This window comes from Netta rufina (assembly GCF_964035555.1).
Source record: "Netta rufina genome assembly, chromosome: 1".
NCBI lineage: Eukaryota > Metazoa > Chordata > Aves > Anseriformes > Anatidae > Netta > Netta rufina.
Genome location: NC_140123.1, coordinates 22,819,567 through 22,846,442, shown reverse-complemented (window position 1 = coordinate 22,846,442; position 26,876 = coordinate 22,819,567). Strand labels below are relative to the sequence as shown.

Below are 26,876 nucleotides of genomic sequence, written 5' to 3'. Positions count from 1 at the left end.
GGGCGAGGGAAAGATGGTGCTTTGGGAACTGCTGTTTTAAGAAGCCTTGAACTGCTATCAACCCCCAAGTGACACGCCAAATTTAATGAAAAGGTGCAAGTCAACCCATGGATGTTGGAGTACTTTGCAGGAGTGTTTAAACAGAAGGAGGTTCCCAGCTTTGCCTCTAGTGGGGCTGCCGTGCAGCAGCATTGTGGTCTCATTAGGGTGAGGGCTCTTGAAAGAGCTAAGCGCAGACGTCCCTGGTGCTGCTTGGAGCATGTAGGCATGTATAAAAAGCATAAAAAGCAATTTAATGCCTCGTGCCAGCTGTGATTCATGGGCTGAGGGCTGCTCATCCATTGTGGTGAATGGAAGTTTGGCTAGTTAAGTCCTTGAAGTTCAGCGTGGGCAGGGCTCTTAATTTTCTTGCATTCATTTAACAGGATTGGGACCAAAGGCAGTGAAGAAGCTGCATCATTTTTTTGTGTGTTTAATTGTTTTTTAATCACTGTAAAAGAATTGTGGTGTATGATCCCTCACCTTAATTTGGTAAAGAGGTACTCCAAGAGCTAAATGACTGGTAAAGAAAAAAAAACAAACAACAATTCAGCTATGAGAGAAATAACAAAACTGGGGTTTCATGGTCTGAATTACTCCACAGTCTATAATTTTTCTGATGAGTGTGTTCTTTTGTAGACTTCTGAGTGAAGATGAATTTAGCAGAGATCTGTGATAATGCCAAAAAGGGACGAGAATACGCGCTCCTTGGGAATTATGACTCCTCGATGGTCTATTACCAGGGCGTAATCCAACAGATCCAGAGGCATTGCCAGTCGATCAGAGATCCAGCAGTAAAGGGCAAATGGCAACAGGTAAGGTGAAATCAGGCTCCTTGTCCACTGTTATCTGAAATTTGAAAAATACATTCTACATCCCCAAACTTGTGTGGTACAGAGGATGTATATTTCAACCAAGTTTTTAGCATTTTCTTCACAGTATTTGGTTGCTATTTATGGGGAAATATTTCTTATGGTGTATTTAAAAGGATCATTTTATTCTAATTGAACCTTTTTTGCTTTCTCTTGTGATGTTTCATCACTACTCACTGGTCTGTCTGTGTGTGATTGCGTACTTTGGCAAAACTGTTTTGCTGAAGACTTCTCTTTGCTGTTTTATTTTTTATCCAGTAAACTTAAGATGTGAGTGAATGGGTTAGCATCAGCAGAGTGGTTGAGTAGTAGGTAGCTATGACACTACAAGGTACAAATTCAGATCAGGTTTCCAAAACCCCAGGTAATATTCTTAATCTGGATCATGTATCACGTACATCAGCCTTCTACATGTGTATATTTTTCTCTGTAGAAAATGCACTCCATCTGAAATAATAATACTCAGAGGATAAATATGTAAAGGTATATTCCAGGAAAAAAAATCATATTGTGAAAGTGTTATTTTTGAAAGAACATACCCCCTTATAAAGATAAAATTCTGCAGTGGGTGAAGAGAAGATTTCAAGGAGAGTTTTTCTAACTATTAGTGTTTAACTAACGTCGCTTAAAGTGGAAGCAAATTTTTATGTTTATTGCAGCAGGTGCTTTGGTCATGATTTTGTGCTTCAAGTGTCTGGCATTTTTTGAATACCGACAGCTAAAACTGTTAGCAATCATTTCCTAATCACATTCTACTCGTCGGTCTTTATCACGGCACTATAAAAGTCTGCTCATGAAGATGTTGCCTGCAAAATGTGTGTGCATACAAGCAGCAGTGATAGCTTAGCTGTCCTGATGCTGTAACAAGCTGAAGGTTGGACAGGAGATATTCACATTCAGGTGTATGGATTCTAGCTCCTCCTCACCCCTGGCCGTTCTGGTACACAGAGGTGTTCATCTCCTGTTCATGTCCTTAGTTCCTGACGAGGTTGTAGCTGGCATGAAGGTAGAACATGATTTTTTTCCTTGTTCTGCAGCTGTGGCTCTGCATCGGCTTCACTGGCAGTATTTTGTCTTTCCTCTGATTACATTGATTCTTCCATTAAGCTTTTAACAGCTCTTGTCTTGGGAAAATTACTTCAAGTCTCACGACATTGTGTTGTTCCAACTGCTTCAGGGAAGCCTGTGCAGCATGGACTGGATGCTCCACACTGCATACAAGCCTCAAGCAGAAAGGGGCCAGTAACAGTCTGCAGGATCACTCCTTGGGGAAGGCAGCTGGTTCCGTAGCAGAGGATCTAAAGTTGGCACCTCCTCAGAAATTACCCCATTTTAAAGAAAAACAGAACGGCCCCAACAGCGTCCCTTACACTTTAGAGAGAACTATCCCCAGCAGGATCAGCAGCAGGTGGGGCAGTGCCTGTCATGCTGCGTGCTCGTGCTGGTTCTGAAGCTTCCTAGCTCAGCAGTGGTGGATAAGCTTGGTCAGAACATGGCTTTGCCATTACTGGTGCCTCCCTTGGCTCAGGGACCAAAGAGTAAGAAGCATGGGGTGGAAAAAAAAATACTGTTCTTCATCCCCAGGTCGTTTGCCTTGTCGTAAATTGATGGGACTCCCTGTAGCCCTGGGAGCAGATGATAACCCTGCCAGCTTTTCCATAACTGCCCCTTTTCTGCTGGGATCTGGAGAGGTAGACGTGCTTTCTAACTCACTCTAGATAAATAATTGCAGTGCCTTCTCACTCAGTGAGACAGAGTAAGAGGGCCTCTGATGATCTGGATGTTAATGCTGCTTTCCAGCTCCAACAGTGGCTGCCTCCAAACTGCCAGGCACAAGCAGTAGCTGTCAGGCACACTGCCTCTTATGAGAAAAGTAAAAGAAAAAAAATATATTATCACCAGAATTTGTACACATAGATTTAGCAAAATTCAGGTCTAACCCAATAATGCACAAAATTAGAATATTTTTATGCCCTTGTGTCCTCTTGTAGGTAGCACCAGAAGCAAAGCAACCTTAGGTTGTGGTTAAGGGGATGAATGCTGATGGGTCTTATCTTAAACTCTGTCTCATCTGGAACATGGCACAAACCTGTTCTTTAGTTACTTCAGGTTCTTCGTCCCCTGTTGAGCCTGATAATGCCACTGGTACCTGCTGGTGGTGGAGTTTGGCATTCTCTAGGCAGGCAGAGCTTTAACTGGTGGGCGTGATCCACGGCGTGCTCAGAGGAGAAGAAAAGATTGTTATTTAAACCAGTTCTTTGGGATCTGCTGGCTGTACGCATCTTCCCAACCTGCCTTCCTCCTCGAACCCCCTGAAGGATTCCTGGGAAATGGACGCTGAGGAAATCTGGCAGCATGACGCGTGCTCTTCCTGTATGGTTGTGAACAGGGTGATTTTTCTTTTCACTTCTCAGGTTGGGAACTGAGTTTCAGGTGTTTGCATACACATTTCCTCCTAAAACAAGAATGCCTGTGAGGGTAACATGCCTCAAAGTGCAGTTACAGCCATGCCACTGCAGCTGACCGATTTTCTCCCCATATGATCACTTCTCCGTAGGGGTGCTCCGTCCTGGGCAGCTCCCTCATGCTAGGTGAAGCTGGCTCGTCGCTTTGTGTACTCCATAGGATTTTGCAGCAGTTTTCTGAGGGATGTAGAGCAGAGGTGAACCAGAACTAGGTGGGATTTGGGGTCAGACTCCCAAACACTCTTGATCCACCTCTGTTTGCCTCGGTGTCATCGTTTTCATATTCGTACAGGTTGCTCTGGACAGAATAACTCGGTGCCACGATCCGACTAGTTGGTAGCTTGTCTTCCACAGCACAGACAGCTTCAGCTTTGAAACTGGGCACCGTGATTTCCAGGAGTTCTTGTGCTTGGCAGGGAGAGGATAATTAGGAGGAGCAGGAACGTGAACATGTATCATCTGCTCCTCTGGGAGCGACCTGATGGTGCAGCTCCGCTTGGAGCAATGCTGCATCCCCGGCCTCAGAGCCAGCGCTGAGTAGGGGAGGGAGGTGATTAATCTGGGGCAATCTGCAGGATGACAAAAGGACAAAAGATGCATCCTGGAGGTCAGCGCGCGGCCTGCCAAAGCAGCAATGCGACGATACGAGAATTCCTCAAACCCTTTGGAAAATTCAGAGGGGTTGAGGTTAAAAAAAATTGTCTGGGAGTCGCCCCGTTTAAAATCAAAAGCGCCTCACCTCTCTCTCTGCTTACCAACAATAGAAAGTAGATTTCCTCTCTTGACCGCCGTTGTGAGCTTGACTCGTTCTGACATTCCCCCTGTTTACTCCCAGAGAGTTTCTTGGCTGCTGTGGTCTTTTCCCGAGACAGCTGGCTTGTAGGAAGGAGCTGCTTCGGTGACAGGTCGGCAGCTGCAGAACGACAGCTGAGCGTGCCCCCGGGGGAGAGCGCCGGCTCACAACAAGGCCAGAGGCTGTTGAGCAAAACCTGCTGCGTGTTGTAACCGTGCTGCGTCTTGCAGGGCGTCTGAGGGCGCTGGAGCTGAGGCAGAAGCTCGGGGATTCTCCTGGAGAGCTCTGAGCAGCCACCAACACGCCCTCTCCACCCATGGTCGCTGCAGCAGGTGATGAGGTGCACTGCAGTCTTGCTCAGAGAATAAAGGTTAATTTTTATGTTTAATCTTAAACACATTTCGGTCAGTCTGTGCTTATGTTGCTTCACAGATTTCTTCGTGAGTAATTAAGGGATATTCTGCAGGCAGCTCGGGAAGATCCGTGAATGCTGGAGCTGTGCTTTGACTCCTTGGAATCAGACAGAGTGGTTGGGGGAATTACTTTCTTTTTTTTTTTTTTTTTTGGATGGAGATAACAGCTAACACTAATTGCAGGCAGTAATTTCAGGTTTGCAAAATGCTTTTGCAGAAACTTGATTAGCTTAGCTCCAGCACGATGCAATTAAAAACAACCCCACATGTTGTGTGCATTCAGCAGAGCATAAAATACCCACATTGCGGAAAGTTGTGTCCAAGTGCAGGCTGCAATATAATGAGGAAAAGCTGTTGATCCCAAAGGTTACGGGAGTTGCAAGATTTTGAAATACAGAGGAACTCAGAAATGTTTTTTTTGTTTTGTTTTGGGTTTTGTTTTTGGAACTATCAAGGAGGAGTGAACCCAGCTCTGTTTTGTACCCATGTGCTAGGACGTGCTTTCTGCACGCTGACATTCTCTGTCCTGGTGTTCTTCTGATCGCAGGGTCGTGAGCCAGCGTAGCTTGCTAACCTCACAAAACTCTCCTTTATTTATATACGTTCTTGTTTATTACCCTCCTAGGGTAGTTTTCTTCCAGAATTGAATCCAGAAGAGTTCCCGTAGAGCGTGGTTAGGTAGAAGTAAGGAGAACGAGACCTTGTTGTTTGGCAGTGGTGAGCTGTTAACCCCTGCTTTCTCTTAAAATTACTTTAACATGAATAACCTAATTTTTTGGGCGTTCTCTAGAACCTGAGCTGGAGCCATCTGGGAGCCCGTACACCTGAGGGAAGGGGCAAGGAGGCCGGGTGAGCCCAGCCCAGTGATTTCCCTGTTTGCAGCTTTCCAAGGCTCCTGCAGAGCCATGCTCATCGCTCAGAGGCTCGGTCACCTCCGTAACTACAGGAAGCTCTCTCTGCACCTGTTTCATCTGACTCAGTCTCTTTAAGGCCTCTGGGAATTTGTCAACTGCTTTTCCTTTGTGGTTACGTTGTCTGAGTACGCTGAGGGTTTTTAGTTGCCTTGCCAGGTACCAAGTCAGTGACAGGGGCTGAATAATTCGGAGCTTGGGCTGCTCATGTCTTGATAACAAACAGCTGTTAAATTTTCAGCTCCCAAGGCACCCAAAGCTCACTTTCTCTGCATTTTCAGATACCACCCTCCTTCCTGCTCTGGTGCACCAGTTCTTAGTGGTGGCGAGTTGTTCCACCAACTTCTCTGCACGTGTTGGAAGGCTGCAAGGAGGAATCCTGTCGGTGTGCCTGGAGCACCGGAGGAGGCGGCGGCTGTCTCCCGGAGCGGGCTGCGTGCTGGTGGTGTGAGGAGAAAGCAGAGGGAGCAAAGCAGGGTGGCAGAGCACGTCAAGCATTGACTGCCTTTGGTAGAACAACCCTGCCTGAGCTGGGTGTCCTGCATCTTTGGAAGGATGCAGATATCCCATGGGGAAGGAGCAAGAAGGCTGCTCTGCCATGCCCTCGGGCACCTTTGTACAGATGCAGGGAGAATTCCTGGTGAACTAAATGCGGTGTTGCAAGAGCTGAGCAAGACCTCAAGGCTTAACCTTCATTTTTGCCTCCATCCTTGCTGGCATCTGGCTGAGGATAGTCATATATGTTCTTCTCCTTAAACAGGATTTAAATTTTAGTCTAGAGAAGCATTTCTTTGCACTGCTAAAATGTCCTAATTTCTTCTTTGTGGGGGGAAGTTCCTGGAAAATGTTACCCAGCAGAATGAGACATCACCGTAGGAGGTACCTGGTAGCATTTTAGGAGAACTGTAACTTCCAGGAGGAGGTGATGCGTGCTTGGTTCTGAACGCTCTCTGTTCATTTTTCCCTACCCCACACCCAGCAAATGGTTATGTCAGACGGCGCTTTGCGTCTTGAAGTTTTCCCAGCAGAAGCAGAGAGCCACTGCTGCCCCTTTAAATATGGAGAGCAGGGGTGGTGAGGAAAGGTGCCATTCTGATCGTCCTGAGATTGTGAGGGAGAAATGGGATAAGCAGGTGAAAACCAGGCACGCTTCTGCACACGTGCTGATGAGACACAGCCGCCTGCGCTTGCCCGTTGTGGTTCCTTTCTAGGCACTCACGGAGAAGAGAAGATCTCAGGTTAGTGGCCACATCATTTCATCAGTAACCACCACCAGGAACAGTGTCCATGAAGCGTGATGCTGCTCTGTAGTAGCTTCCTGATTTGCTGCTGTTAGATTTGTCGCCTCAGGAGGCAGGCTGGCCTTTCTCCTTTCTCCTCTCCTCTTGATTTGAGCAGAATCTGCTCAGGACACGCACAGCAAAGACTGTCTGGATTTCAGGCAGCATCACTGACATCTGATGTTGTCCCCGATTGCCTTCCTCTGTTTGCCACGGAGCGGAGCCTCGGTGCAGCATTCCCAGGCAGTGTTTTTCCCAGCTCCTTCTCATGTGCACACCCGACGTGAGCACAGCTGGGTGTCTGTGTCTTCCCTCGGCTGTCTCACAAGCTGGCTTCTGCTCCTGGCTGTAGGTTCAGCCCTGCAGGGTATGGGGTGTGCTGGTTGTGTGCAGCCTGCAAATACCCTTGCTGTAGCATGTCTTCTCAGGGGCTTGATCCCACAGGATGGAAAGCATCAGTGAGCGATAGGTGGGAGACGGGTAAAATGCCATACAAGAGCACTTAGGTGCATCCAAGTACATCTTAAACTAATGCACCGAGAGCTTGTTTTTCTGAGCGAGGATGCACAGTGCCTTTCTTTGGCTGCTGTCGTGTGCTAAGAACCAGCGACCTTAACGTGGAAAACTCCGTCTCGTAACAAGCCGTATCACTTAAAGCTTGTCAAATTTCTTCAGAGATTTTTTCTCCCAGGCTTCATGGACAGAAAACGTGAAGTGAACCCATATTGAGTAAATAATTTTGAAGCCACTGCAGCAGTGCTAAGTGGCAGTGGAAAAGTCAAGTACGTAATTCAGCTGCAGAATTCTGCAACCAGGTTTCTTTGAGACATAATTTCCTCTCGTTCTTGGCTCGCGTGCTTTACTTATCACTTGAACTGATGCTGTAGGGCATTAGTGATCCTGTTTTTCTCTTCTAGTCTTCCTAATCCAAAAAAGAATTGTCTTGTGCTTCGACTGTGTGGTAGGTCTGTGCACGTCACAGTTAATTTTACAGAATTTTATTTTACAGACTCAGTTTTATAACTAGAACCTTGGAGTTTGTGCTTCTTTTATACCAATGTTAAAGACCTGCAAATGTTAAAGATGGGCTCTTACACCATAAAACCACGTGTATGTGTGCATACGTGTCAACACGCACGTGTAAACCTGGGCAATAACACGCATTATGGAGCAGTCATTAAAAGTCCCATCTCCAAGTCTGGTCGTGACGCTCACAAGCAGGCAGACGAACCCAACAGATTTGACTTTTGATGACGTTGTCAGCCTGATAGGGCTGGGGTTGGTGAGTGCTCAGCTCTGGAGGGCAGTGTATGTTTTGAACTGCTTTCTGTGGTTTAAAAATCAAGTTGGAATTGTAACTATTTCTAAATTATGTGTTTCTGAAGGTCCGACAAGAATTAGTTGAAGAATATGAGCAAGTTAAGAGCATTGTCAGCACTTTAGAGAGCTTTAAAATGGACAGACCCGCAGATATCCCGGTGTCCTGTCAAGATGAGCCTTACAGAGACCCCGCTGTTTGGCCCCCTCCTGTTCCAGCTGAACACAGGTAATGAGAGGCTCAGGCAGGGTGGATGGAATAAAACTGGTTTGCCACAGTTTCAAGTGCCTTTTCTTCTTGAATGTATTTGTAACATGAAAATCACATTTCATTTATGCCCTAGTTACTTCTAATAAAGCTTAAATATAATTCGTTGGGGGGAAAAATGTAAATAAGTTGCAGTCAGATTTATTACTGGAGTTCTAAAGAAAGTCAGGCTTTTATTCTGGTGGGAGGGACTAAGTCAGTCCTGGAGCTAGAGTCTGCTGGAGAGCTCAGTGAGCTTTTGGTGACAGTTGCCTTTGTTGTATGCAGAGAGAAAACTTTTCCACTTCAATTTATTTAGGCAGTTGAATTCATTTATGGCTGAGGATTCTGGAAAGAGCTGGAACTGGAGGAGCTGGAAGGACACAGTGGTTAGACACTGCTCCCTAGTTAGAGATGTGACCTTTATTTAATCAGCTGGTTAATTTTTTTGCTAACCACGTTCTGCTGTATATGCTGGTTTTCCTTTTGTAACCACTCTAAAAGTAACTTTAACTAACTAATAGTTTTCTTAAAATAAATTGCATGTGCATTTTGTGAGATTCCTGGTTTTACCCTAATAGAGCTTGACACAGGTTGTTGGAAGAAAAAAAAAAAATCTAATTAAAATACAAGAATAAAGGTTAATATGCCAACATTCTTCTAATATTTTAACAGCGAAGAATTTTGATGTTGATGTACTCGTATATTCAAAGGGGAAAAAAAAAAAGGAAAGTGAAAGATCTGGGTTAGCAGAAAGAAATGCCAAGTTTGTGTGTAAATTCATGTGCTGCGTGATTTTCAAACAAGCTGTTCTGCACTTGTAGAAAACCCTAAACCCTAAAAAATGTAAATGGTATTAACGATTCCTTTAGTGAGTGGTAGAAATGATTATCAGAATTTTGTGGTAATGCCATGGGAAGTACAAGATAAATTCCTTCTCGTATCTGTAGTAGAGGTAAGGACCCCATAGTTCATCTGCATTTTTAAATGCTGAATTTAAAATTTAGCTGAAATTTAAATTTTATGCACGTAAGTAAGGAAAACTAACCACTCTCCTGTGCCATTGAGCTTGATGAAAATGTATACAAAGCAAAATGCAGCAGTTTTATGCAAGGCTGCGTATCCATACGTACTCCTTTTAAGTCATGTTCCACAAAAATATTTTTTTGCAGTTAGCAAATTTTGAGTTACTCAGAGCAAGGCTAAGTAGAAGATCCAGGAGGGAACTCTAATTAAACTTGGGTGACACTGCTGGCCACGTATTTTCAGTTTGCTGTTTCAAGTTTGATCCCTGGAACAAAATGGCTGTGACACCTCGTCACAAAAACCAGTTCTGCCTCCTCATGCCACTGCTGAGTTCCCTTTGATACCGTGGGTGATGCACGCAAGTACAGGTGCTTGCAGTTTGGCTCTGCTTGCTTTTGCTTTCTAGGCATTTTTTTTACGTTTTGACATTTTCAGGGGAATTAATTTGGAGGTAGGAGGGTTGTTTTTAAAATTCTCTCTTTCTGTTTTGGGACCTGTCAGAGTTATTAGCCAGCATTTATTTATTTTTTGCTAGCAGTGTCTTCTGGCTGTGTAGGACTTGTGCATCTGAGTAATGCCTGATGTATTCAGAGGAAACTGTGCTTCCAGCACCTTTACCAAGTTGCTTCCTCTCTTGTTGCAAGCGTACAGGTTTGCTGTAAGATTTGTGTAACAGTATTGCCCGGTATAATACAATAATATTGATAATTTTCTTTTATTCCCCACTGTCGAAACTTTGTGTTTTGCTTTTTTTTCTATTTTTGATTGTTAGACAGAAATAGGTTGCTGGGTTTTCAGATATCAAGAGCTAAGACACCAGGGCTTGTCAGCTCAGATGATAAATCACTAAAAGCCATTAACGAACTACTAGAATCCTTCCTCCTTAACGCTGCTGTCTTTACTTTTTGTTGTGTTTTTTCTATCCTTAGGGCCCCACCTCAGATCAAACGTCCCAACCGAGAAGCGAAGCCCTTGAGGAAGGACTCCCCAGGCCTGCAGCCTCGGGGGCCCGCGGGCAGAGCGCACCCGGCGGCCAGGAGCGACAAATCCGCAGGCAGCCGCGACAGGGAGCCCAGGGCTAGAGGCAGGGATGACAAGGTAAGACGTGGGGGGAAGGAGCTGCCATGCACAGGTGACAATGGAAGCATTCGTAGTTCCACTTATTAAATACAAATTTAAAAAAATAGAAAAAGAAACCACAATAATCCTGACCCTAATCTGTCAGGGTAAAGTCCCTTCTCCCCTCTTTTTTTTTTTTTTTTTTTTTAAATGGGTCAATTCAGGTCTTGTGCCGAGATTTCAACATAAAAAGTACAGAAATGAGACCAGTGCTCTTCTCTAGCCTTCAATCATTACATTATTAATTCCACAGTGCTGTCGCTGCTGCCATGCCATAGTAAAATTTGGGTGTGTTTTCAAGTCTAGTAGAGTTTTGTCAGTGATGTGATGGTATGTAAATGTGTGCCAAGTTGTCTGAAATTACATATTTGGAATTGGTGTGAAGGAGATGCAGCGAAAGCAAGCTCTGAGCAACTTCAATTTTCTTTTGTTTATGAAAAAAAAGCTTTTGTTGTTGTTATGGTGTTTAGGAAGATGCTTCTTGGAAAGGCTTTGTCCTTCTTTTAAGAAAAAAAATAAACAACAATGCAATGAATTGGAGTAAGTTGGGGAGTCTTTCCTCTGTGGACCCGTGACAAAGAAGCAGTGCTGAACTGATAGAAAAGGAGAAACAGCGACTCACTGTCAAATAAGGATGTCAAAGCAACTGATACATAGGAAGGACTGTTTTGTGGCGGAGAAAAATGCCTGTGTGCGCAAACTGCTTTTTGAGGAGCTTGCATTTTTCAATTCAGCTGCGGAGTCAGTGCTGGGAACACGAGGAGTCTGTGGGATACGTGATTCAAGTCCAGAGTGTGCTGTAGTGGCTTTCCCTTCCTGACAGACAGTGATAAAAGAGGCCCCTTCCTACAGGGCACACGCTCAGTATTGTATGGCTCTTGGCAGACAAATCAGAAAATATTTAGTCCAGTTTTCCTCCAGATGACTTCGGTTAGCCCCTTCGTGGCCTTTCTATTGCAGGTTGCATCTCAGCGCAGGGAAAACTTAGAAGATGACCTCTTTTATCATCATAAATTGCTTTTCTGATATTCAGGGAAAGCAGTGAGTAATAGCAGCCCTCGTCACCGCTAGCAGGTAGGGCCAGGCACATCTTCAGCAGTGCCACCGAGTGACCGCACGGTTAAAGCGTAATCATTTCAGAAATCTCTCACCTCTGCATCAGGAAGATTTAAGATAACAAGGGTATGTCCTACAAGCTATAAAGAGCTGGTAAGGATCTGTGAACTTGCTCACAGTTCTGCCAGCTACACCGGGGCTTGGAGGCGTTGTTTGTGACAGGTTCAGCAGCTGCGTGTGTGTGAGGCAGCCTTCAGAGCCTCGGCTCTAATTAAGCTGAACTCTGCTCTCAAAGATTTCCTCGGATGAGCATTGCTGGGTTTACTATAAGGAGCCCAACAACAACATGACTTGTACAATACTTTTCTCTGGGAATAACGCGGTTGGTGACACTGCTGCTGTCAGGCAGAGGAGGTCCTGAAGGGCTGTGTAACATGGCACATCTTAAATGCTGCCCTCATCTGAATAAATCGGTCACTAGGTGGCAGAAGGAAAATAGCTGCTCATGTCTACTCAAAAAACGTGCTCTTCTCTTTGCGTTTTGTGGCTACCTGGTGGTTATTTTGCTTTCTTTGTCCGAGCTACATATGCAAAAATCACAGCAGGTTACAATTTCTTCTGTTGTTTGGTGATTTATGTAAGGAACCCATGGCTTTCCTTTGAAGAACATTTTGAATGAAAGAGTAAATAGCCAGGCAAGGGAAGCGAAAGAAGTTAGAGCAACTTCCCGTATTTTACACACAGGAATGAAAATAGGTTTAACTTCCCTTTTTATTCTTTCTTGATAAATCTTTTCTAAGATTTATTCTTTCTTGGTCTGCAACTGTTGCAGGCTTTCATTCTAGAGTAAAGCTAAGAGAAACTTTCCTCTGTGGCGTAGTGTGTTTGTAGAATTACAGAATGGTTTGGGTTGGAAGGGACCTTAAAGATCTTCTAGTTCCAACCCCCTGCCATGGGCAGGGACACCTCCCACCACCCCAGGTTGCCCAAAGCCCCATCCAGCCTGGCCTTGAGCACCTCCAGGGATGGGGCATCCACAGCTTCTCTGGGCAGCCTGTGCCAGGGCCTCACCACCCTCGGAGGGAAGAATTTTCTCCTTAGCTCTAATCTAAATCTTCCCTCTGCTAGTTTAAAGCCATTCCTCCTTGTCCTGTCATTGTCTGTCGGAGCAAAAAGTTGCTCCCCATCTTTTTATAATATTAAATACTGAAAAGCTGCAATGAGGTCACCCCAGACGTTGAATCACAAAGTTCAGTAATGCTTTATGTTAAGTTAAAAACAACAGTTAAAGCTTTTCCTAAGATGTTTGCTGCAGTGCAGTAGGTTGTACCCTTTCCTGGCTATAATATTACCATGCAATATGTATATTTATTTCTAATATTTTTCAAGCAGCTATAGGAGGTACATTTTAAGAGTATTTTGCCTGTGTATGTGAAGCCTTTTATCACTGTTTGTCCTTCCCAGGCCAAATCGTCTTTTCATTCTGGCTGTATCCATCCTGCTATTAGGAGTTTTAACCTGACTGTGCCAGTAAATGGCCTTTTAAAAGGCCTTTTAAATGGCCTCTGTAAAATAATTTGGACCTGAAACCCATATGGATTGTGTTTATCCACGAAACCCTTACATTTACACATTCCTTTTTCTAAAATACTGCTTTCAAGTGCTGCTTTCTTCTTATTTCCATGGGAAATTGTTGGGCTGGTTCTCAAGGTACCTTCTGCTGCATCATTTCCAAGAATCGTCGCTTCTGTTCAATAGCTCAGCTTAAAGAGGAGGCATGGATGTTACCCCGTATGTCTTTTAGAAACTGCATAATACCATACCTGGATGCTTTTATGAGTAGTCTTCAGATTATTTTTGATCCTCTGTGGGCAAAGACGGGTGCTGCAAAGGGTATGAAATAGCGAAGGGCTGTGCTGCTCTATCAGCGAAGTGAATATTAAAATCGATCAAGATGTGATTTAAAATACCATAAAAGAGTGGGTTTTGCTCGATTATTCCAACATGCAACATCAGAAGCATATAGGCAAGGCAGATTATGGAAAAGAAGATGCGAGATGAGGTAGCTGCACGTAGGTGGAAGTACAGACCTCCACGAATTGGAACTGGAAGGCTTTTTAATCTCCATCCCAGAATAAAGAAAGAACTGGTAGGTAGATGGCAGGGTTGGGAGCAGGGATTTCCAGTAAAACTTCCTGGGTCTGCTCTAGTCTCAGGGGAATTGTGAGTTGTGTTGACCATGCCTGTATTGAGAAGGGACAAAGAAAAGTGATCCAGGCAACTGGAGTTGTTAATTTTATCTAAACCATATGCGAAGTTGTGGAACAAATGCAGAACGGAGGGAACATGAACGGCTTGAGCACAGGTATTGCCTTTAGTAGCATTTTCTGTGAAAGAAAGCTCAAACAGAGTTTGAGTTAATGTCTTAGAGAAAGAAATTCATCTACCTGGCTGCCACATGGGAATTAATTAGTTAATCTCAAGGGCGTGTGGTGTAGAAGAAGAGTTGGGGAGGAATTAAGCAGCAAGAGGAGTTTAAACTGAACGTCTCAATCAATTGGCAAATTACCCATGGATTTCCTCAGGACCAGGACTCTTCTTTTACCCTTAAATTAATGACCTTGGCACAAAGGTCATCCCATTGAGGAGGATGACCCAAGAGGAGTTGGATGTCACGGAAACGGGTCGGTGGTCAGCGGTGCGGAGCAGCCATGCCCTCGGAGGCAGTAAGGACAATTTCTGCTGGAGGACGGGAGCTCGGCAGCCGTGGAGAAGAAAGGCTGGGATGTATCAGCAGAAATCATCGTGTCCAGCTATGTTTGGCACGTCCCCTTTTCCCTGGCAGTGCTGGGAAGGGCTGGCTGCCCAGCTGAGCTGCCACCTTCGGCTATAGCAGCACGGGGTGCGGAGGGCATCTGGCAGTTGTTGCTTTTGCCTCTCTTCTTTCTCTCCCTCTCTCCCTTTTTTGCTTTTCCTTTTCTCCCTTTTTCCTTCTTCTTTCAGCCATACCACACTAAGAGCCCACCATCACCTGGGCTGATCTATTTGTTTGTCCTTTTTTCTCCCCAAGACCCCCCTCCAGCAGGCAGCCCTGCCTCAGGGCCGTGGGTTTGAGCTGCTCCAGCCTCCTCCACCAGCTCGCCCTGCCTTCTGAGCTGCCCTTGCTCAGTTTCACTCTTCCACTAGGAAAATCAGTTCCTTACAGAGGGATATGAGAGAGATTTTAACAAAGACAGCAAATACCTTTTGCTTTACTGTGATTTTTTTCTTAAAGTTCCATTTGGATTGCATTTTCTCTCTTCTGAAGCCTTCTGAACTCCACGGGGCTTTTTCTCTCCCTTTCCTTTCTACGCCAGGCCATTACGTTTCTGACGCCACCTTTTTGGCTAACCACAGCCCTCAGCTTGCTTTCCAGTGCAGAAACCCTGAGCTGGGAGCACTGAACAGCACCGTGTTCACTTGGAAGGGAGAAATAAAAACAAGGGGAAGGTAAATCTGCTCCCTCACCGGCCTCGGGGGCAAACGGTGGGCAGGAGGGTGCAGTCACTGCCTTTTCCTGTCTCCTCCGTGAGGTTATTTGTGTGTCTCCAGCTGCCTCTGAGCCCTTTGCTGAGGCTGCTCTTGTGCCGCCAGCTGGGATTCTGTAACCTGCTCGCTGATGGCATTTGGAGGCTGAGTTGGAGAGTCCTGCAGCAGCTCCTTGGGTACTTTCCATCGTCAGAGGCCTGAGAGGAGGAGGAGCACGAGCTGTGATGCTTCAAAGTGAAAATATTGCTTCAACCCTGTAAGCTCGCTGGCGTTGTGGAGGCATTAAGCCAGAAAGTGGGGGCTGTCAGGGGCAGAGGAAGGATTGGACTCAGTTGCTCAATGGATTGCAGCTTGCTGCAGAAATGACTGGAGTTCAAAGAAGCCTGGGTGACCGGGGAGCTTGCTCAGGGCTTTCAGTGCCGTCCTTAAATAAACATGACCTTTTGCGAACCTTTTAACTCTTCACAGAGCTTGCTTGTGAATGAGAGAAGCGAAATGGATAGCTTGCAGGAGAAATTGCTGGACAGGAAGGCTTTATTTAAACACCAGGAGAGATCCTTCTCGGTTTTCCTCCATCAAAGACAGCGGGTGTAAGAGCTTTGTGTTCTTCTATTGTGGTGGGGTGCCCCTGGCTGAGCTCAGGCAGGGGATGCAGCAGGTTTAGCATCTTCCAGACAGGCTTCAAGTGGTCTGGTCTTCAACCAGGCTGCAGTGCAGCACGAAGTCCCAGCACCATCTCCATTCTTACACGAGTTGCATTCATGCATTTGGCTGGCCAAGAAGTGTGTCAGGCGTCTAAAGAGTGGTTTAGCACTGGTAAGAGCATTGGGTTCACTAATTTAACCAGCAAACACGGGTGTTTGGGGGCTTCTCATGGTGTGCAAGGTGTGAAAACATTGGTTTTGCTGCCCATCGTGGTGCTACATTAAAGCTTCACATCATCTTGTGGCTCCAGTGGAGGCTAAATCAGCCATCACTGCAATGTTTTAATGGTAAAGGATATGTGCAAAGCAAAATGTCCTCACGAGCCTGTGTGACTTTCACTCCTAGGGCAAGAAAATACCCCAGGAAGGTGTTGGTGATGGGGAAATCCCAAAATTTGACGGAGCGGGTTACGACAAAGACTTGGTTGAAGCTCTGGAAAGGGATATTGTGTCAAGGAATCCGAGCATTCATTGGTATGAGGATTTTCTCCATTGAAGTGGTTTTGCCAGCATGGAAAGGGGGAGGAATTGTTCTTCTCCTAAGCCTTTAAAACAGGGAGCCACCGCCGTCTTCTACAAATGAGCAAAGCAAGATCTTTTGGTTTTAACAGTGTATTAATTTGATGACAGTCAGGCTCTTGCTGCTAACTGGTGTTACGGTGCAGCACATCCACTGCAAGTGCTGCCGAAATAAAAGCGTACTCCAGAGATCTCTAAAGATACTGCTTGGGTGTTCACGTTATCCAAAACAATTTTTAATTAAGCAGCTCAGAGAAACTTGAGTCGGGAAAATCATTTTTTCCCCCTACCTTTCACAAACGGATTTAGTTTTAGGTCGTGGGATTATAGGAGTGCTCTCACGAGGCACACACTGGCATGCTAAAAAGGGATGGCAGCGGGTGAAAAGCTTTTGGTTGTCCTTGTGTAAAGGCAGGAGGAATATTGCTGTACGGGAATCTCATAAAAGTTTCTTCTCGCCCAGGGATGACATAGCAGATTTGGAAGAAGCCAAGAAATTATTAAGAGAAGCTGTCGTCCTTCCGATGTGGATGCCTGATTTCTTCAAAGGGATCCGAAGACCTTGGAAGGTGGGGATTTATTTGGTGTCTGAGTAAATGGCAAGCCCTAGTTATGCACGTCTGCTGTTTTAGCATGTGTGGCTGACTGCAGTCTGGCTAAAATGCCAAACAGGAAAGTTCAGGAATTTGTTTCGTGAAATCCTCTCATAATGATTCACGTAAAATGTGCAGGAGTAAACAGCTGGGAATGGATGCAGGCTTTACACTGAATAATTCTCTTGTGCTTACTCTGTGATTGCTTCTCGATGCTAATACTTTCTGTGTGTCAGCCTGTACGCGTTAGCAAGCATACAGGGTGCACTGAGAGAGGCAGAAACGCTTAATGGGAAGCTCTGCTTAATAGAACGGCTGCTCTTCAGCATTTCACCGAGGGAAGCAGTTTTGGGACTGTTTTATTCTGCACATGGCAGCTCTTTTTTACTCTGACCACCAACTGTAGGCAACAGCAAGGACATGGGGCTGGGCTGGGCTCCTGATGGACCTGAGATGAGCCTTCTGGTTATGTGGAAGCATTTAATGATTAATTTAATTTAACTGGGGAGGACAGACTCTGTTGCAAGTTGTCTGTCATCCGGAGTCTCCAAAGAAATGGCATGTGTAGGGATTTCTGTGTCCATGAGTAGTTTTTTAGTCCACTGGCTCAGCAGCATACGTCAGACCTTGCGTTACTAACCCCATCTTCTCCTGTTTGGTCCTCATACTTCTCTTCAATGTCTATTGAAACTCCCTCCCTTCGTCTTGGCACAGAGGAGTTTGATCCATTCCCTCATAGACTACAGAGGCTTCACCTGCCCTGCCTTCAAAAGCTTTTTAAGGGATTGAAGAGCTGCTGTGCTGCTTTTCCACCTAACAGGCCTGGAGCATGCAGTGGCCACCTGTCTTTTAAGGCAGGTATCTCAGCAGGCTGCAGGGAATGTAGAGTGCTGATGGCCTTGCCTCTCCAAATATTGTGTCAGTGGGTAGAGAAACAACAGCCTCACCTTCAGAGTTAGTCTCTTCCTCTTTGCATGGGGTTATCCTTTCTTGCTGGCCAGTATCACTTCTGAAAGCGAGGTGGTTGAAGACGTGGAAAAAAAAAATGCTAAGATGATTTCCTCCTTTCAGCCTGAAATGCAAATTGATTTCTGATGAGTCCACGAAGAGTCTTCATTGTTAGCCTTTCCCCTGGGGGCTTGTGAAGCTGTAACTCTCCTGAATTTATTTTTCACGTAGAACAGCATGTGTTTTCCCTACTGCTGACCTCTGGCTGTGCCACAAGGATGAGAAGCTCTGAAGGGAAGGCTGCTGCTCGCGGTAATCAGCGGAGCAGCAGGCGTTCGTTGAGCCTGGGCATTCAGGACAGGAACTCAGGGAACAGGCAGCCAGATCTGGCTTGGGATGTTCAGATGCTGCCGAGAACAATTCCCACAACAGCCCTCGCAGTTTGCCCCTGCGTTCATTCCCAGGACACTGCCTGGCACGGAGGAGCCAGCTGCCCTCCTGATCCAGCACCGGGCTGTGTGCTTGCAGCTGCAGGTTGCTGAGGGTCCCAAGGCTTGCTCCTGCTTTTCCTCTGAACTGTTTTGTTCCAAGAAGGCCTGCTCGCTCCCCGTGCTTCCCACTGCTCTGCTAGTGATTGTTACAACAACAAGAAGTAACCCCGCGGTGATTTCATCAAAACACTTACTCCCCGTGGTGTGTTTCAGCTTCTTATTGGAATACTTGGGATTAACAGAGCCTTAGAGGAGGAATAAAGAAGCCTTTGTGTTCGTCAAGGATTTTAACTAGTGAGTAAGTGGCAGCCCCTCCTAGTTGCAAGGAGAAAGAGCAACTTGATCCGATGTGCTTCTCTTTGCAGCCCTGAACACCTTGTTTTCCTGAGTCTTCAAGGTTTGTCTGCTTTTTTTTTTTTTTATAGCTGACTTTTTTCTTTTTAAATCCCTGTAGAACGTGGTGTTCTCCGGGCTTTGCACCTGTGTCAGGCACGTAGATAATGCCACCACTGTCCTGTGCTAGGTAATGCTCGCTGAAATACTTGTGCAGGAGGCCCGAAGCGATGGGCTTTGGGTTCAGCAGGGAGCAGGGTGTGTGGCTGAAGCTGGAATTTGCCCTTCCAGAATGATGGAGGACTAAAACTGCATCCAAAACTGAAACCAGGACACAAAGAAAGGACGTTAGCCCCTGGGGTCACTAGGTCCTGCAGTAAGTGCAGTTTGTTGAACCCAGGTGAAGTGGGATTTGAAGTGAGGCGCTGCTTGTTTTAAAATATTAAATAAGCGCATTTTGAAACTCTGAGAGGCCGATAAGTCAGCTCTGTTACAGGCTGAATGATTTTCACCCAGGCACTCCAGGCTTGTACTTGCAATATTATCACAACATCAGCGTGACTCTGCAGCAACTCAAATCCGTATCTGTCTGAGTGCTCGTGTAGAGTAAAAAAACCTCAATTTACTTTTCATGCTCGCTGCCCTGGAATTCAGGGAACCTTGAGCAGCCTGAAGAGTGACATTGGGCCGTTAGCTGCACGGGGGAAGGATGAACATTTCTGACTTAATTTCCCAGTGAATGTATGTTGAGCTTGCATTAGCTAAGTGTTAAATGGCAATAAAGGTATTAAGAGTTAATGGAAAATGGAATACAGACAGGCGATTGCTTTTGAAGAGTTCGTTTTTGAATAATTGCATTCCCGGTTGATTTGTTTTTATAGATCTCTTCCAGGCCATTCTTCGTGCTTTTTGAAGTAAATTTTTTGTTGCAGGGAACAGCTGAAATCTAATTTGCTCCGTGGCTTGCATTTAACAGATACTTTACTGCTGTGGCGTTTTCTGTAAGATATTAATTGCCAAGCACATTATGATGTGCAATTCTAATTCCGGCTAATTTCATTACCCCTGCAACACGCCACAACTTTACTTGAGGAAGCTCTTGTTAGCCTGTAGTCAGACCTTGCCGTTGGGGGAAAAAAAAAAGCTGCTGGAGCACCGCGATTTCATAGCATGCTCAAAACGCCAGCGGCCTTTCCTAGTGCTGTGAGGGGCTGGAACGATGTGTTGTCCCAGCTCTGGTGCTGAAAGGGTTGGAAAGAGGATTCACAAAGGTAACTATTTAAAAACGTGATCCTGATTTAGTGCTGAGAGTGAGCAGTGACCTCATGATGGGTCAGTTATCTTCAGAAACCTACATTGTTTTTGTTGTGGCTCGCTTAAAGAGCCTGTCTTTGCTTTATAGTCAGGGTGGTTAACCAGCCTCCGTGCTGCAGTTTCTACATGGTCCTGAGAGCACTCGTATCCAACTCAAAACCTGCTTGTATAGTGCTGAGACAATCATGGAATCACAGAATGGGTTGGAAGGGACCTTAAAGCCCACCCAGTTCCAACCCCCTGCCATGGGCAGGGACACCTCCCACCAGCCCAGGTTGCCCAAAGCCCCATCCAGCCTGGCCTTGAGCACCTCCAGGGATGGGGCATCCACAGCTTCTCTGGGCAGCCTGGGACAGGGCCTCACCACCCTCGGAGGGAAGAACTTCCTCCTAACATCTCATCTTGTAAAAAACACCAACTTGTAAAAATCAACCAGATTCATACACGCACTTGGTTAGGATTTGTTGGCAAGGTGTTGTTCTGCAGAAAAATGCTCTACTTTCTGCAAAAGCGGTTTGGTTTCTGTGAAGCTTTCTTCACGAAGCAGCCTTTGTTCCAAAAAGATGATGACTTCACTCTCTTCATCCACGTGTACAGCCACCTGTGAGACGGGAAGGGCCCAAGTTCAAGTCTGGGCTCTGTCTGTTTCAGAGCAAGGCTGTAAATCTGTCACCTGCCTGCCAGGTGAGAGCTGCAGCAGCAGCTGGTGCCTGTTGTGATTCTGACTCGGGTGAAGTGGTAAGGCAAAGAAACGGCAGAACATTTTCATGCTGCTCTCATTATACGGTGTTCTTTTGTTTTCCACTGATGACAATTGTCATTAAGCAGTTAAAATACAGATTTGGGATTATATTGAGATGTAGTGTAGAGGGCTACAGTGCAAATTTGCTTCATTTGTTGTTCATTCCCTTTATTTTCACCTCTCAGGGCGTGCTGATGGTTGGCCCTCCCGGCACTGGCAAAACAATGCTCGCGAAAGCTGTTGCTACAGAATGTGGAACGACCTTCTTCAACGTGTCCTCCTCCACGCTGACGTCGAAGTACAGGGGCGAGTCTGAGAAGCTTGTCCGCCTCTTGTTTGAAATGGTACGTCCTCGATGATGTGCTCTGGGGAGCTCCAAGGTGAGCAGGGACCTCTCTCTCGGTTTCCTGCCCCTCAGTAGGGTTCTGAAAGCATGGAGCTCGCTGCACCGAGACAGCAAAAGACAATCTGTGTGTATCCATCTTGTTCTGACTGTGTTCAGGAGAGCTTTTTCCAGGCTAAAGGTGACCTTGAGAGAAATTCAGTTATTTAGTTATGGGATACCAAGCCCATAGTAATAAGTAATTTGAAATTGGATGGGCCTGGGAGCTGTTATTTTAGGAGCAATACAAACATGAGTTCTGTTTCTGCTCTGAGTGATGGACATGAGCTTCTCACTGAATTTTTGAGCGCAGTCCATCATGCAGGCTGTGTGAAAGACAGGATCTACTCTGCAGGGTCATTCACCTCTTTGGGATCTTCGTTTTGCTTCTAGCACTCTCTCAGTTGAAACGTCTCTATTTTGGGGTAGACCGGGTTCCTTTCTGTTCCCTGTGCCTTGCCCTCACCAGCACAAAAACCTAAACATTAAAAAAAAACCTGCCTGAACAGTGCTTGTGTTCCTTTTCCCATTTTCAATGCTGGTTTCTGAGGAAAACCAACCAACACTGAAAGACCTCTGACTCGAGGGGCACAATTTGAAGTGCAGAAACTTAAGCAGTTTGTAAATCAAAGGTTTTGAATTGTTTTCTTGTGGCAAGCGGGGAAGTCATCTCCGTGGTATTTCTGCCTGAACTGCGTCGTGGTCAGATGAGGGCCTGTGCTTGCTGCTTCGGTCTTAACAGCGGTGCTTTCATTTGAATCAAGGCGAGGTTTTACGCTCCGACAACAATCTTCATAGATGAAATAGATTCCATCTGCAGCCGCAGAGGCACGTCCGACGAGCACGAGGCCAGTCGCAGAGTCAAGTCGGAGCTGCTGGTGCAAATGGACGGTAAAGATTCCAGGCTGAGCTGTAATTTGGGGGCCGGGGTGCTGTTCCGTTACAGATGGGGATGTAAAAACCTCGAACCAGCTGGAAAACCTAGCTTTGTGGGTGGGGGGAAATAAGACAAATTGGGAGGACTGCGTTTTCTGAGTGCTTGAAGGCAGATAACTGAACAAGGCGCTCTGCTTTATTTCTTTCTAAAACAGCCATTTTGCTGGAAAATTGAGAACTCCTTTTTAAGAGGCACCTTACTCTAGGAGAAGCAGATAATGGGAATTTGAGAAGTTTAAAGCAGGCCTTCATTTCTGATGCAATTTAAACAAATTTCTCTTATTTCCTGGCATCTCCTGCTCAGGGACCCAGTGACCAGATCTCATTTTGCTGTGGTGGCAGCTAACATTACCCTTTAAGTCACATTTAGTGCGACACGACACACCACCATGAGGAACATTTTGTGGCGTAGTGCTTCGACAATCACCTCTGCACTGCAGTTGCTGTTGAACCACCATTTATAATTGCCTCAAATATTCACCCTGTGTAGGCAACTTTTTGCCCCAAAGTGAGCATTTCTTTGCAGTCCTCATTTGGGAGGCCAGGGGGTGATTTTGTGACCTCCGTGGCCAGATTTGTCAGAGAGAGTGTTGTTGGTGGGGCTGACAGCACTGCACTCACATAGTAATTAACACACATTTATTAACACACACATTATTTCACACATACAGTGTTATTAGCACTGCCAAAGAAAGCCCTTCCTTGACTCAGCAAAAGATTGAACTGTACCCCTGTCTGTGGCAGTGATGGTGCCACATCTCAGCTATGGAAAGTCTGGAAAGTGGCTCTAGGAGCATAAGGAGCAGTTGCTGAGCTTTGTTTGAGCTTTTGCAGTGTTTGTGCAATGTTTCTTAGCAAGCATCTCGAGTGAAATTTCTCCCAACCGTTGTGCTTGCAGGGGTAGGTGGTGCTCTGGAAAACGACGACCCCTCCAAGATGGTCATGGTGTTAGCTGCTACCAATTTTCCCTGGGATATCGATGAAGCTCTCCGAAGGAGACTGGAAAAGAGGATTTACATACCTCTACCCACAGGTACGTTTGGAACAAGCATTTTACTTTAAAATGGCCTTTACAAGCCTGCCTTAGGACTGCTCTGGGACTGCTGGATTTGTGAGGAATTGTGATGCTTTTGTGATGAGCAGTGAAATTTAGGAGTTAATCGTTTGGTGGGATTGCTTTATATTTAAAAAGAGTGAGGGGAAAAAAAAAAAACAGCTTGCTTGGGGGCTTAAAAACAAAGAGCTGCTGCGTTGCTTTGCAAGCCCATTGCTGGCTTCTTACATTTTGAAAGGGAGCTCATTTTAATGAGCCTGGAATTATTTTAAATGTTTAACAGTCAGTCCTTGAGTGATCATCAAAGGCACCCTTTGGACACGTTAAGAAATACTGCGAACGCACCCATGCCCTCGCAGACGAATGCAAAGAAATGGCTCCACGAATTTGCACTTCCAGGCTCAGTGCCTTGTAAATCACCGCTTGCTTGCCTTAAACTAGGCTTCGAGCCGCTCCGAATGCAGCGGGCTGATTGCCTTCCTGCCCCGCGACGGCTCGGCTCGGCTCGGCTTTTCTGGCTGTCACTCAGCTGTCCTATTAATTTTGAGATCCCCAGCGCTTGAAGTTTGCGTGGCTTTGTTTCTGCGCCCGTGCAGCGGGCGCCTCGTCTCCCTGCGTGAGCACTCCAGATAACAAGATGCTGCGTGTGTGCTGACAGCAATTGTGATTGAGCCGAGCAGGTATAAGGACACTTAATAGGCCTACAGCTTGTCTGCGCAGGTTACAGGCAGCCACAGCTACTAACGGGATGCCTGTCTTTATGACCAATTAGTTTAAAATCCTATCAGCTCCTGCTCTTGTTTCTAATTAAGCAAGATTGTTTTTTTGACACAGTAGATTACACCCTGGACAACAGACAAGATGGGCTCCTGTTTTATTTCCAGCTTTCTGTGCCGGCGCGTTTATCCTGTGTATAAGGAAGTCGAGCTGTTCCGTGCAAGCCTAGATGATGCGTTTGTAACCGCCTTGTGGCGTTTGATGTGGTCAGGCAGTTTAATTGCAAAAAAAAGAGAGAGATTTCATATATACACTTCTATATAGTAGAATTTGGGACAAGTATATATCTGCAGTGTTTTGTTTTTGAGATACTGTCAGGGCTTGCTTATCCCAGTAGAAAAATCAGATGAATATTCTCTGAGCCAAGAAGCTCTCTGCAGGTACGCCGTGTGTACACTGCTGTAAATAGTAAATCCCCGTTTTATATCCAGTGCCAGCTGCCTGATTGATACCTGCCTGCATTCCTGATGGGTCTGTGAAGCTCTCCATGCCAGCAGCCTTGGAAGAGCTTTCTGATTCCCCACTGCTTTTATTTATTTATTTTAATTTGTGGCGTCAGTGAATAGAAAGCGTGGATATTTCCTTCAGACTTTTAGCTTTTCCTAGTGCTACTTCCCCTGCCATGGCTGTCCTCTTTTCAAAGCCGTAAAAACTGGTCCCTGTGGATATGAAGATGCTGAGCTGCTTTGTGGTCCTGCACGGCGAAAGCCAGGAAAGCGTTTGTCCCTCCTTCAGCACCGTTATGCAGAGTAACACCGAGGCCCGAGCTGTCAAATGCGAATTCCCTGTTAGAAGCCTGGGCTCTTTAGCGTGTGTACCCCAACGCACACGCTCCTGTGTGCTCTCCACAAGCAAAATGGTTAATTGGCTGCGCAAGTACTCACTTACACAGCTGGCTATCCCTGCGTGTGCGCTGCACCCAGGTCTGAAAGTGGGATGCCAGGGCATTTGGGTTGTAAATACATGAATGTGTTTACCCTCTTAATGTATCTGTTTTCTATCAGGCTTCAGCAGCTTTCTGGGGTCCCAACTGGGTAAAGTGCTTAAACACATGCTTAAAGTTCAGCCTATTGTTAGGGCTTTGGTGTTGTTTAAAGCTCTGCTAATAGAATCCTCGTTGTGTTTTTAATGAAACTGTGTGACTAATATGCAATCAAACACCCGAGCAGAGAATGAATCCAAAGGGATGCGAGAAGCAGCAGACGTTTGTAGCCTTGTGCTTTAGTGCCTTTGGGTAGCGTGTCACCAAATGCTTTGTCACCTGAGACATAACAGGCATTTTTAATGATGTATGCCTTTGGAAGGCGTCTCTAGAGTATGCTGTTTTTAATATCCAATTTTAAAACACGTACTCTACTGTATTTGATTGTGCACTTTGCTAAGATTTATGATTTGCTCTGTCTCTTTTTCCTTTCCTTATATTAAAGCCTTTTGTTTGTATGAAAAATCTAAGTTGTGCTCGTATCTTCTTTTTTTTTAATGTTACTCTTGCAAGGCTTCAAACAAATATTTTTTTGTGTGTTGTAGCAAAAGGCAGAGCAGATCTGCTTAAGATTAATCTCCGGGAAGTAGAACTGGATCCTGATATCAGCCTCGAAGAAATTGCTGAGAAGATTGAAGGTTATTCTGGCGCTGACATCACTAATGTTTGCAGGTATCTCCTTCCCCTTAATTTGCAAATAAAATTGCCTGGCAAGTCGTCATTTACATTGCGTGATAAAAGGCAGTGCCCACAACAGCTGAAGCTGAGCTAACAGCGACTACTTTTGGGGCCCAGATCTATTCACTGAAAACGTGCATTGCTATCTTGTTGAGCACTCTAAAAACCGTGGTGTTTTGCATGAGAGGTGAGCGGGTTTGCTTAGATATAAAGGAAAAAAATTGAGGAAATCTTGTGTTACCCTTGTCTGCATTTAGTGATGTTTGTTAATGCAGTGCACAACAGGGTTGGATTCTTTTCTTAAATCCTGTGAAGTGAAGAGCTACAATTCTGTGATTGTGCAATGGAAAAGATTTTTTCCTAGAATTTTTCCCCTTCTTTGGGGCTTCCCAATGGTGTATGCTTGGACAGCCCCAGCGCAGCAGTGTCTTGGTTTCTGCTGGAATTTTATAGGTGCCGGGGTATAGCAGATAGCGTATAGCATTAGTATTGAATTCATTTCCATCCTATTTGTGCAACATGTGTCAATTTTTGACAAATCAGGCCTTTCTGGGGGAGGACAGGTATTTGAAAAAGCTTACCAGTAGGAGCTGTCCGTCCCTTGCAGAGATGGGGTCCCTGCCAGGAGAAACTGATCCTTTAAGAACGCGGCTTGGGATTATTTTTTTTTCCCTTCCTACTTTGCTGAAATTGTGAAATGACTCTGTGGTTTTGGAAACCCGGTGTGTATCACACGGTGCAACAGTGAAATGACCTGTTCTCCCCAAGGCCTGTGTTATCCCCTGCTGGGAAAAAAACTGGGGGGAGAGAGAAGGTAATTTCAAGCTGCATGTGGGCCGTGCCGTGAGAAACGAGCGGTGTTCTCGAGGAGAGGAGGAGCAGAAAGAGCACGAGAAGCCACAGGCACCGATGGTCCCGTGGTGTTAGCAATTGTTGCACAGCACTTGCTGGCTGTCCTCTAGGGAGAAGGGGAAAATCTTAAATCTTAAAGAGGGGTCTGTGAAATCCAGAGTGCTTTTGGGGAAGAAAAGGATGAATAGATAGCCCCGGGTGCAGTTCCTCTCCCACCGTGCCCTGCCCTGTGCTGAAGATGAAATCCACAAACTTATAGCACGTGCTGCTGGCAATCAGCTCCCAAACCTTGTCCTGTATTTCCAGGGATGCCTCTCTGATGGCGATGCGGCGGCGTATTAACGGCTTAACTCCGGAAGAGATTCGGGCTCTTTCGAAAGAGGAGCTTCAGATGCCGGTTACCAAGGGGGACTTCGAGCTGGCTCTGAAGAAAATCTCCAAATCTGTTTCCGCTGCGGACCTGGAGAAGTACGAAAAATGGATGGCGGAGTTCGGATCTGCTTAG

General features: G+C 45.7%; 1 protein-coding gene across 1 annotated transcript; it reads left to right on the top strand.

The window, feature by feature from the left end:
* Nucleotides 1-692: 692 nt before the first annotated feature.
* KATNAL1 (katanin catalytic subunit A1 like 1) lies at nucleotides 693-26,876 on the top strand (the record flags this gene model as incomplete). The annotated part of the gene is made up of 10 exons (XM_084306402.1): nucleotides 693-854; nucleotides 8,159-8,319; nucleotides 10,293-10,461; nucleotides 16,117-16,244; nucleotides 16,753-16,858; nucleotides 20,896-21,054; nucleotides 21,857-21,983; nucleotides 22,927-23,061; nucleotides 25,387-25,513; nucleotides 26,678-26,876. 10 exons carry the CDS (start codon nucleotides 693-695, stop codon nucleotides 26,874-26,876), a joined length of 1,473 nt encoding a protein of 490 aa, XP_084162528.1.